At 38.9% G+C, this 12,719-nt stretch overlaps 1 protein-coding gene across 1 annotated transcript in view; it reads left to right on the top strand.

The window, feature by feature from the left end:
- Positions 1 to 12,719, top strand: part of kdm2a (lysine demethylase 2A) — a 58,806-nt gene that overhangs the window by 11,962 nt on the left and 34,125 nt on the right. The window contains exons 3-4 of the mRNA XM_008111267.2: positions 7,469 to 7,607; positions 12,042 to 12,120. Coding sequence (XP_008109474.1) covers positions 7,469 to 7,607; positions 12,042 to 12,120 — 218 coding nt within the window. The remainder of the gene's footprint in view (positions 1 to 7,468; positions 7,608 to 12,041; positions 12,121 to 12,719) is intronic.

Below are 12,719 nucleotides of genomic sequence, written 5' to 3' on the forward strand. Positions count from 1 at the left end.
TTCAGTTCTCACTGGGGAAAAGCATCCCTACAACATGCTGCTGACACTGTGATTCACCAAGGTGATAGTATTACTCGGAGCAATGGTACATGTTAACTTAGTGCCAAACAAAACACTTTGTGGCAAGGCAAACATTCTCAGTTTTAGTTCCATTTGTCTATCTTTGCTGTGCCTCCCACATGCAAACTCCAAATAGACTTTGATTTGGGATTGTTACACTCCATAATAATATGGGTGGTTTTTTCCACTGCAGTTCTTCTCTGAGTAATGTCTTCCTTAGTTCCTCAGTAAGTTTTGGTTTTCTTTAGGATGAGCTATTGTTAAGCAACATTCTTTCAATTTTGTAATACATAATTTAACAATGATTCAGTGATGTTCTAGTACTTGAACTACCAACAAATGCCAGGTGTTTTAGACTATATTTCAAAAGAAGAAACTGGAAAAACCACCTTGTCTAAGAAAACCCTATGGAATTCATGGGGTTACCATATGTTGACAGGTGATTTGAAAGCACATACATACAAGGATGTTAATGGTTTACTTTTTTCTTTGTTATTTCTTTGTTTACCTGAAGTAACTATCTATTAACAATCAACTGAAGACAGTGGACATAAATTAACAATGATGCATGAATATAACAGTGAAAGTGCATGAATAACAATAAAGTGGACAGAATGAGTCCTATGTACACCACAGTTTGAGCTTGCTGGGGGAAAGTTGGAATAAATTTATCCTATAGTCTTACCTTTTTCAAAATGTAATCTTTTAGGAAAGTATTTTAAATTATATCTGTGTAAATGTTAAATGCTACATTTATTTAGTACTGGCAACAAAGCCTCAACATATCAATGAGAAAAATGTGTATTTGAATAAAATAATTAGCTGCCCAACCCATTCACAATCCCTGCAAATATTATCAGCTGGAAATCTGGAACCATTATTCTTCCTTGAAAATAGTGAGTCGGGACTCCGATGCCATCCAGATGTGGCCAGTGTTACCAAAAAGAAATGGCTATGGATAACTTAATTTCTAGGTATCTGCCCATTTCTCTCAGATGCCCTTTCAGCTCCACATTCCAGATGCATTGCTTAATGGTAGATTTGGCTTTGTATTATCCAAAGGTTATTAAAGCCTGAGGTGAAAATCCCAAACTTCTCCTGTAGCATAGAGTCCCCTTTTGTCCAGAATTTGTCTATTAAAGTGAGAGGGGCCAGTCTCGCTGGCAACAAATCAATTTTAACCAATATTAGATCTTAAGAATCCATAGCCAGGCCTGAGTCAAAATGTAACCTATCTCCAGTTGGACTGCAGCATTTGAAACATAAGCAGAGAACCCTAACAGTGTGTGCAGGTAGTTTGAAGAGTTTCTAAAAGGTTAACCTTCTTTATAAGTTCATTTCTGCGCCCCATATAGAAACTGAGGAATAACTCTCTGCAAATACCTGGATAGCTGCAGGAATGAATAATCCTCCTTTACCATAAAGAACCTAATGATTTCTTTAATATTCCCCTAAGCCAGTGATTCCCAAAGTGGGCGCTACCACCCTCTGGTGGACACTGCAGCAATCCAGGGGGGGTGGTGATGGCCACAGGTGCATTTGGGGGCGATGAATACAGTAGAGTCTCACTTATCCAAGCTAAACGGGCCGGCAGAAGCTTGGATAAGCTAATATCTTGGATAATAAGGAGAGATTAAGAAAAAGCCTATTAAACATCAAAATAGGTTATAATTTTACAAATTAAGCACCAAAACATCATGTTATACAACAAATTTGACAGAAAAGTTGTTCATTACACATTAATGCTATGTAGTAATTACTGTATTTACTAATTTAGCACCAAAATATGATATATTGAAAACATTGACTACAAAAATGGCTTGGATTATCCAGAAGCTTGGATAAGCGAGGCTTGGATAAGTGAGACTCTACTGTAACTGCGTTTCCTTTCTATTCTGAGTTCAAAAAATAGTTTCATAATTTCAAACTTCAATGTTTCTAATTTACACCTTTCTTTACTATATTTTACAAAAAAGGTAGAAACATTAATACATATATCTTTCTGTTTAATTGCTATTAAAAAATTTTAAAAATTAATTTCCAGGGGGCGCTGAGTAATATTTTTTCTGGAAAGGGGGCGGTAGGCCAAATAGGTTTGGGAACCACTGCTCTAAGCATTTACTGTGGTATTTTTAATGTGAGTATCCCATGTGCCTCTTGCCTGAAAATGCCCATTTATTTGATAAACATTGTTTTGTAGATTGTTTTATATGAATTGTTGTTTTTACATTGTTTTTAGGCATTGAATTTTTGCCTATTTACTGTAAGCCGCTTTGAGTCTCCTCGGAGAGAAAGGTGGGGTAAAAGTGATGTAAATAAATAAATAAATAAATTATTCAATAAGCTGATTACCAATCCATCATTTATGCTTCGCTTTTTTTCTAGTAAACACCATAACTTTAGATTTGGAATAATTAATTGTCAGTTGTTCAGTTTTATAATATGACTAGCTTTGCCCAACCACGCGTTGCTGTGGCTTATGGGAATCATTTGTTGGCCAGGTGGAATAGCAGTGAATAGCCTTGCAGCCTCAAAGGCTATGAACCTGGCCATTTTCTGGAGTAGTTGGAGTAGCACCCTCAAAAAGCCGCTTTGAAGTCTGGCTACTTCCTTTGTAGGGGAATCATTGTTTGGCCAGATTGAATTGCACTGAATAGTCTTGCAGCTTAAAAGCCTGGCTGCTTTCTACATGGGGCATCCTTGCTAGGCCAGGTTGAATGGGATGGAGGAGCCTCGTGGCTTCAAAGCCTGGTGGTTTTTCACCTAGGGGAAATCTTGTGACTAACTCTGTAGCCAGGTAGACAAAATAGACTGAAACATTTATTTTGCTAGTGGCAGGAGCATGCATTAATATGTTGACAGAGGATGTGAGAAAATTGAGGTTGAAAGCTATATGCAATAGGATGTGGTTTTGTTACTGAAGCTTCTCATATGGTAATACTGTTGCCTGTTGCATACACTCAGAAAATAAGGGCTGAATCCTTTCAGAGGAAAAAGTGTTCTAAGTAGTGTACTATCATTTTGAGAATTTCTCAGCTTTGTTGTTGTTTGTCCCAGACCTACCCTGACAATAGCAGGTATAAAGTTGAAAGTCACGAGGGTGGAAACACTACTGTTGACTAATGCTTATTGTTTTCTAATTTCAAAGTTTTCATAGCTGAGAAGAAAGAGTTTGGTAAGAACCTAAATATTTACCTACTTCAGCTGTAATTTTCAGTAGAAAATTGAGTTATTTCATGTACAAAGGATCAAACAGAAAAGGCAAATGAGATACCTTCCAAAACAACTCTAGCTAAAGGAAAATGTATCTCCTCTGAATGAATGCCTGAATAAGATAATAGGCTGGATGAGGAGAAACAAATTGAAATAGCATCCAGACAAAACAGAGGTGCTTGCCATTAAGGTCCTAACCTAGGAATGGAAGTGTGTCAACCAGTTCTGGATGGGTTTACACTCCCCCGGAAAGACTGTTTTCGCAGTGCTCCTGGATCCATCTTCAAATGTCAGCCCAAGTTGATGCGACAGTCAGGAGTGCTTACTATCAGCTTTGGCTGAAGTGCCAGCTTTGGAAGATCTGAAGATGGTAGTGCACACACTGGTAACATCAAGGTTGGACTTCTGCAATGCACTTTACATTGGGCTACCTTTCTACCAAATTCGGAAACTAGTTCAAAACGCCGCCGCCAGATTGGTCACGGGAACATCCAGGACGTAGTATATTACACTTATACTAAAGTCACTCCACTGGTTGCCAGTTAGTTTCCAGGTAAAGTCCAAAGTCTTAGTTTTGACCTTTAAAGACCTACATGGCTTTGTGTACTTAAAAATAATAGGATTAAGAAGAAGAAGGAACACTTTTTGGTTTGAGAAAGTTACAAGTCTTAAAACCTCTATGCTTTTTTAACCACAAATAAATTTGTATGCTGAAGACAAAGAAATAACAGTTGACTGACAATTAGTCAAACACTGCAGAACGAAATACTCAAGCACCAGAAAGTAAACTAATATAATGAGATGCAAAGCATCACTAAAATTCAATGCATTTGAAGTTCAGTGACCTAAAAACCTACTATTTTTTAAAACCTGCTGATACCTAAAGAAAGTTTAGGGAAGGCACAAGACAAATATCTCTGGAGGATTCCATAATTTGACTGTCACAACTGAAACATTCCATTCTTAAAATAATCATGTATTGCTGTATGCAGTAGCATCTTCAGTTCTGCCAGGAATGTTTATTGCGAGACCAGTCTGACAAATGACAGTACAAGCAGTTCTATAGGTTTGTTCTTACTGTATTTGAATTTCTTTGTAAGGTACATTTGTCATTGTAACTCCAGAAAAAGAGATCTTTTCTATCTTTGGATAGCATAGGGAAAGTTTCACACCCATGTGGTGTTTGTTTTGCTGTCTCTGCCACTGTTCAGAAGATTTCACCACACTTTCTGCCCCTGTGATAATTGGATTTTGAAAAATTTGGCTTGTTGTGGAAACAAGGATTGGTGATGAAGCTTCAGTAGAGATATCTTTTCCCCATGAGAACTCTTCTAGAAGTAATTTCCCTTCCAAGGAGTAGATTCCTCTCACTTCCTGTTGTCTCACCCTGATTCCTAAATGTGAGTTGTTTGTAACATGGGGACTGCCTGTATTTGGTGTGAAATTTTCAAGAACAGCTAAGGAAGGGAATCACAGATGGTATGTATTGCTGGACAAAGTTTGAAGAAGAAATAGGTGCCCATTTGTATGTACAATAATCCCATCTTCCTGGGGATAAGTTACAAGATCACCTGAGAAGAATTGAAATGGTAGATAATTGTGAACATTATATTTGCTGGAGTACGGGTAAATGAAACTGTGAATATCACAACTGTAGATATTGAATCAGTGGATAAGGGGGTTGTACTGTAAATGTTATATCCTGAATTACGTCAGGTGAGACAATTAACATTAGGTGAAGAGTGTATAAAAAAGAAACAAGCCCAATGGCTTCAGATAAGAGATTTTTCCAGGGTGGGAACTGCAGTTGTGTGGAGAAAGTGCGTACACACTCCTGCGGAGGAACAGCAGGAGACAGGTGGTATGTGTGTGTTTGAGAACACAATTTTTATGATGATCGTTGCTTGACATAGAACTTGAAAGGACAGAGGGAGAAGCTTCCTGTATTGGGAATAAGATAAAGATTAGGAGTTAATAACAACAACAGCAATAATGATCACTTTATTTTTATATCCCAATAACACAGTTAAAATGGAAATTACATAAAAATGCAATTCACATTTTAAAAACAGAATAAAAACAACAACATTGTAACAATAAATAATGACATCAACTAGCAAGCAGACACAGTTTCTATTATCTTCATGGGTGGGTGGACTAAGTGAAGCAATACAGGATAGGTTGATAAGTAAAGTGCATAATCATATGGCAGCAGATGAGGACTGTAATAAAGTGCAGGATAGATTGTTGATCCCATTTGGGGCTGGTTATCTAAAAGACTGTCTATTCAAAGGCCCAACAGAACATCTAGGTCTTTAATTCTTTTCGGAAAGTGGACAAGAAGGATGGTCTCCCAAACCTTGACCAGAACATATCATGAGCAGCCAGATCTTTTGGCTAATGGGGGAATGAGGCTGAGTGGCACTCTACATGAGGTGGAGGCTGCTATGTGTGGGCAACCTTGCAAATCAGAAGAGTGGGCACCTGGCGGCAGTGGCTCCTCCTCTTTCTTCCCTGGCAGCCTCCTCCATCCCTGAGACAAAAAGGCCAGAAAGAGAGAAAGAAAAAAAGACAGGAAAGGCTTCCCTAGGTGGCCTCTCCTTCAAAGAGGGCCCCACTGTGGGAACTTGCTTTCCCAGCTGCGCTTTGTGCAGCACGGGCATTGAAAGAGCCTCTGCACTCCCTCCCAGGGCATGATGGGAGTTGAGTTTTTCTCTGTCTGTTCCTCACATTTCTTTCTCAGCCAGTCAGAGGCTTGGTTGTCCATTCTCTTCTCTTCTTGTGGAACGCTGGTTGGGACTTCAATTCCCAAAAACCCCTCTTGTGTGTGTTTTTTTTAATGTTACTGTAAAAAAAAGAAAAATTTCCCAAAAATCAGTGGATTTGTGAAATGTTCTGAAACTTGGCAGGCTTGCAGTCATAAATGTGGCCTACAAGTGAAATAAGTTTCATCTTTTTTTTTCTCATGTCAAGAGTGACTTGAGAAACTGCAAGTCACTTCTGTTGTGAGAGAATTGGCCATCTGCAAGGATGTTACCTAGTGGACACCCTGATGTTTTACCATCCTGTGGGAGGCTTCTCTCATGTCCCTGCATGGGAAGCTGAAACTAACATATGGCAGCTCGCCCTGCTCCCTATTGCGCCACAAGGGGCTCCATAGTTTCATCCTGATAGGCCTAAAATGATGGCAATACGAGCCTCATTGGCACCAATGGACTGAATCTCACCGGAACAAAAACGGCACCCCCTCCCGATTTCAGGAATTTCCCAAAAAACGGTATCGGGGGGGGGGGGGGGCAGCTAAAAACAGAATTGAAAATGATCTGGGTTTTGGGCGTTACACCTCTACTAGTAGGCACAGTTATGTTCCTTTTTAAAATAATGTTCTGCTGTTAAGGTAAAGGAGAAAATTGTTCTCATTAGAATAAAACTCTTCCTGTACAATAGGGTGCTATCCTTGTGAATATGCTCTTCTAGTGTGTTGTGTGATTTCCGGGCTGTATGGCCATGTTCTAGCAGCATTTTCTCCTGATCTTTCACCTGCATCTCTGGCTGGCATCTTCAGAGGATCTTGTGCTTTGAGCCATTCAAATTACTGCCTTTACATTATATTTCACTAAAGTGGTGCATTGATTTGCAAACCAAGACCCTTGATGCTTTGATCATTTCTTCAATCTGTTTCCTTCATTCTGGACATTTGATCTGGATTGGTATCAAAATGGCTTTGGTATGCTGGTCATATGCTGTATTTCCAGTGATGTGGAACTTGATATATCGTCCTTGGGCAATTTGGTATCACAGACTACCAAATTCTAATGCAGTACTTGTGGAACATAAAGGGGCTGGTTTCGAAATGAGTCCAAATCTTTTTCATTTATCAGAAATAGGCAATAATGAATAGGCAAATGAAATAAATAAACACTGGTTATGCTGTGCTGCCACTGTTGCAACATGAAGGCACTGGGAGAGAATATCAAGATAAAAGTAGCATATCTCTGTTTATCTGGATTCATTCTACAACCATTTATAATATAAATACTGCAGTTGTGAATGAAATCCTTGCTTTCATTTCTTACAGATCGTTGTTTTGAGCATCAGAGCAAACTGTGTACACATGCGTTGCACAGGGAATCGTGTTTCCTTATTGCCACTGAAGTTTTAACAGTGACTCTCCCTTTTCTTTTTCTTTCCAAAGCGTGGCGCTATGAGACGGCGCTATGAAGATGATGGCATTTCGGATGATGAAATTGAGGGTAAACGAACATTTGACCTTGAAGATAAACTTTCCAACAACAAATTTAATGCCAATTTTGTAGTGTTCATGGAAGGCAAAGGTGAGTGCCTCTTCTGGCATAACATCTGCCAGAATACTCTTCATTGTAATTACTTTCCCCCCATTGTGGCCAGAAAACTTAAGTAGCTTTGGAACAAAATGCTTTCTTGGCTGGATCATGGTGGATATAAAATTTTGCTGTGGTATTAATAAAGAGAATTGGGAAGAACATATCCACTGTTTTCTCTGCAAAGTAAAAAGCTAAAGTAGCATTTGTAAGCATGTGAATTATTGTGAGTATCATTGAATTTGGGCTTACTTCAGCCTGCTATTGAGAGACTAAACAGAAAGGAAGTGGGATATCATAGTTTTCTTTCACTTTTCTGAAAACAACATACTTGCCACAACATTTTGCTAGGGTTTATTTATGTCTGGACTTTTACTGGGACACTTTAAAACAGGAAATTCCGTTCACCACCACCATTTTTTGTTTGTATGTTAAAGATCACTGTCATGTTACTGGGGCCACATTCAATTCAACCTCAGTTCCAAAGATTGTCCTGGTATTCTTCTTCTAATACACTGCAGGATTCATGTTTGTGTCGATAATGGCAAGTTGCCCAGCTTCTGACACAGTCCAAACTATTACATTTCCACCATCATGCTTGATGGTTAGGATGTATGAATTGAGAATAAAAAGCTCTGTCTTTGACTTGTCTGTCCAGATAACCTTTTCAGAAATCTTGGGATCATCCATGTGATCTTGAATGAACTTCAGTGGGTTAGCTGTGTTCGCTTTAGAGAGCAGTGGTTTCTTCCAGGCTATTCTCTCATCAATACTATTTTTATTCAGTCTTCCTGATCATTGAGTCATGATCATTCGTACTAGTCATTGCAAGAGTAGCTGCAAATCCTTGAATATTGCACTAGGGTTCTTTGAGATTTTCTGAATTGTTTCCTTGGAGATATTTAGACATATAACTAAAAATCTGGAGAGAGTAATTAATCTTGCCTGGAAGAAACATATGATCTAGATCAATTTCAGTCTGGCTTTAGGCCTTATGTAACAGAGACAGTTTTGATTGCCTTGTTTGATAACCTGTCCAGAAACGAGAGAAGTCTTTGCAGGATGTCAAAAGTGTCTCAGCCACTTTTAACACCAACCATGATTTCCTTTAAGGTCTCCTTTTTGGATGGGAAATAGAGGCATTATTTGACAGTGGCATCTTTCCTTCTTTGAGAGGCACACTGAGATGTTAGTCTCATGTTTAATACCCTGGTCACTGATCTGTGGTGTCCCTCAGGGTTCATTTCTGTCTCCCATGCTCTTTAAAATCTACATAAAATTGCAGGAAGAGGTTGGTTGGAGATGTAGAGTGTGGTGTTACTAGTCCACTGCTGATACACAATTCTACTTTCTTTTTCCTTCTGACTCCAAATACGCTTTTTCAGTTCCAAACCATTATCTGTTGTTAGTAATAGATTAGGGCAAGAAAATTGAACAAACACATTTAACTTTATATAGACAAAAACTACAGTAGAGTCTTGCTTATCCAACATAAATAGGCCAGCAGAATGTTGGATAAGCAAAAATATTAGATAATAAGGAGGGATGAAGGAAAAGCCTATTAAACATCAAATTATGTTATGATTTTACAAATTAAGTACCAAAACATCATGTTTTACATTCAAAATTACAGAAAAAGCAGTTCAATACATGGTAACGTTATGTAGTAATTACTGTATTTACAAATTTAGCACCAAAACATAGCAATGTATTGAAAACATTGACTACAAAAACATTAAATACTAAAAGGAGGACTGTGTTGGATAATACAGAATGTTGGATAAGCAAAGGTTGGATAAGCAAGACTCCACTGTTTTAGTATTTGCAAACTTTTTAGCACTATAACTTGGGGAATGGTCACGTTCCTGTTAGCTGGGAAGTGAAATAATCACTCCACTGAGACGATGGAAGGATTTGCCTATTTAGTCTCTGAATTTGTTTGGTATGCAGAACTAAGGAGACTTACCCAGCTGACAGGAATGAGATCAGCAGGCATGGAGCACTTGGAGATGGGAGGGTAAAGCAGGGGAAGAAGAGAGAAAATTCTTCTGATCAAACTCTTAACAGCTTATTGTATCTTGGAAAGAGAATGATACTTCGGGGATACATACTGTGAGACACTTATCTTCTAGCCCCACCCCAATTTTTCCACAGACTATGTAGGGTGGGTGCTATATATTCCACTCCCCTATACACACAAACATTATGCTATGTTAGCTTTAGGAGAAGATAACCTAAACTTTCTTTGCTAACCCTGCAACTACAAGCAGAGCTGCAGGGCAGTCACATTGCAGCTCTAAATCGAGAATCAAGTGATGAGGAACAAACTCTTCTCCTTCCAGAGCTTTGTAATCTTGGACTACTTCCTAGTTTTTCTTGGTGATGCCTTAAAGCCCTATATTTTTTCCTATTTTACCCCTCTGATATTTTTATAAGACCATTTTTTTTGCATGTATGGCAATCCTCCATCAAACAAATTGGAGTAATGCATTGAATAACATGTTATTGAAGATGTGCTGCATAGTGCAAGACTAGACAACTGCCTGAGAAAAGCAATCCCCTCCCCCCAAAAAACTCTCTTTTTTCAGCTGGGTTTAGGACAAAATGGCAACCAGAAATAACATGCTGTTACTACAAGTTGTCATTGTGATTTTCAGGACAAAATGGCGGATGATGATGATGATAATAATAATAATAATAACAACAACAACAACAACAACTTTATTTTTATACCCCGGCCCATCTCCCCGAAGGGACTCGGGGCGGCTTACATGGGGCCTTGCCCGATAAAACAATCATCAAAACACAGCAATAAAACAGTTATCCAATAAAAACATCAATTACAGTAAAAACAATCGTTAAAATCAACATAAAACATACAATATTAACACTGGAGATTAATTCATAGAACCCAGGCAAAGTGCAACATGGGCGAAATGGGCCGAAATGGGGAAGATAATTTCACAGTTGAAATGGACAAAGTGTAATATAGCATTGGCAACACCTCGAGAATGGGGCTATTATAAAATGGGCAGATAGATCAGTCCCGACACCAAATTAAGTATCAAAGGCCTTTTGAAAGAGCCAGGTTTTTAAGCTCCTACGGAAGGAGAGGAGGGTAGGGGCCTGCCTGATCTCTCTAGGGAGCGAGTTCCAAAGCCGGGGGGCCACGACGGAGAAGGCCCTCTCTCTCATCCCCACCAACCGCGACTGCGAGGGTGGTGGGAGCGAGAGAAGGGCCTCCCCCAACGAGCGAAGAGAACGTGCGGGTTCGTAGGGGGAGATGCGGTCTCTAAGGTAGGTGGGTCCCAAACCGTTTAGGGCTTTGTAGGTGATAACCTGCACCTTGAATTGGGCCCGGAAAGTAAATGGCAGCCAGTGAAACTCCTTAAACAGAGGCGTTGAACGCGCCCTGTAATTCGCTCCGGTTAGAAGCCTGGCTGCCGAACGCTGTACTAGTTGTAATTTCCGGGCCGTCTTCAAAGGCAGCCCCACGTAGAGCGCATTGCAATAGTCCAGTCTAGAGGTAACTAAGGCATGGACCACCATGGTCAGATCATACTTCTCGAGGTATGGTCGCAGCTGGCGCACAAGTTTTAATTTTATTAAGTTTTATTAATAATAATAGGCTGAAAAAGTGAGATTTGGGGCCATTTTTCAGCCTACACTTACCCCACGCCTGCAACAACTAATATCTACACAACAGGGAAGTAGTGACAGTTTGACTATCTGTAACACCAGAAGTTTAACTTTGGAAGAAGTCAAAGCAGGCACACAGCCTAATTTGTGACATTGAATTATACAAATAATAAAGGCATGCAACTTACTTCTTATCTTTGTTTGAAGCTCATGTTTTCCTTTTTATTCAAGCAATGGTGAAGTCAGAGGTCTTATGTTTACCTTTTCAAAAACAAAGTGTGAAGGAAGTAATACCATGTAAATTCGGTATAGGATGCCTTCCTCCCCCTCCCCTTTTTTTATTTTTTATTCTTCAGCAGAAGTTTGAGAGCAAGATTTGAAATATTTTTGAATCAGTTATTTTGTAGAATATTGTTTTGGAATGCAATTCTTTTGAATGTCGTAAAGAAAAGGAACAGGTGGTACAAAAAGATTGGAATACTGCTTTCACTTTTAACTGTCAAATCCCAATTCACTAAGATTCTTGCATAAGACTATCTGAAAGCTAAAATGAATAATTTGAAAGATGAATCCAACTTAGATTTTAGTGAATATTTGTATAATTGTGCCTCACTGCCTAAGTAGAAAGAAATATTGTAAATTAGGGATCTTGTTTCTTCAAAGGGCAAATTTACTGCTCTAGATTTAGTGTCACTGCATTCCAGCCTTTTCACTAACTCTTCCTTTCCTGGTTAACTTTTGTCAGCTGCTAGTTTCCCTAACGTGTTTCATCTCTTTCTTTCCTGACAGATTTCACTGTGGAATACATTCAGCGTGGTGGTTTAAGAGATCCACTGATCTTCAAGAATTGTGATGGACTTGGAATAAAGTGAGTAGTGATGTAATGAGAGTTTGATGTCACATAGAATGGCGAATCAACCTAAATGAGTGTCTAAATATTTCAGAATGTGTGCCCGACTTCTCAAAATGTGTCCCCTTTGTAGCTTTACAATAGCATGCAGTTCAGAAGCCTCTCCCAGCTGGTTGATGGCATTTTGGACCCTCAAAATTAATTGCATTATATCTGCTTCTATCTGCTGGCATTTTCATGTTGTTCAGGTTTCCTGATCACTTACTGATTTCTCCCTTAATCACCCAAAGGGACAAGGCAGTCAGATTACAGTAAGGTGATATCTGATAAAGTTGCAAAAGGAATATCACCCCCTTTCATAGAAATTTAAGGATTAGGCTTATACTGTTTGTCTGCACTTTGATCATGAGACAGAGTGTAACTCTACTTGGAAATAATATATATATTCAACTTCTTATACTTCATCTTTCTCTAAAGAAAACTCTGCCATAAATTTTGTATACAAATACTTTTCCCTCTCCCATCATTGTTGTTATATGCCTTCAAATAGTTTCTGAAGAACGGCAATCCTAAGACAGTGCCGTGTAGTGATTTAAGTGATAAACTACAACTCTGAC

This window comes from Anolis carolinensis, chromosome 1 (genome assembly GCF_035594765.1).
Source record: "Anolis carolinensis isolate JA03-04 chromosome 1, rAnoCar3.1.pri, whole genome shotgun sequence".
Classification (NCBI taxonomy): Eukaryota; Metazoa; Chordata; class Lepidosauria; order Squamata; family Dactyloidae; genus Anolis; species Anolis carolinensis.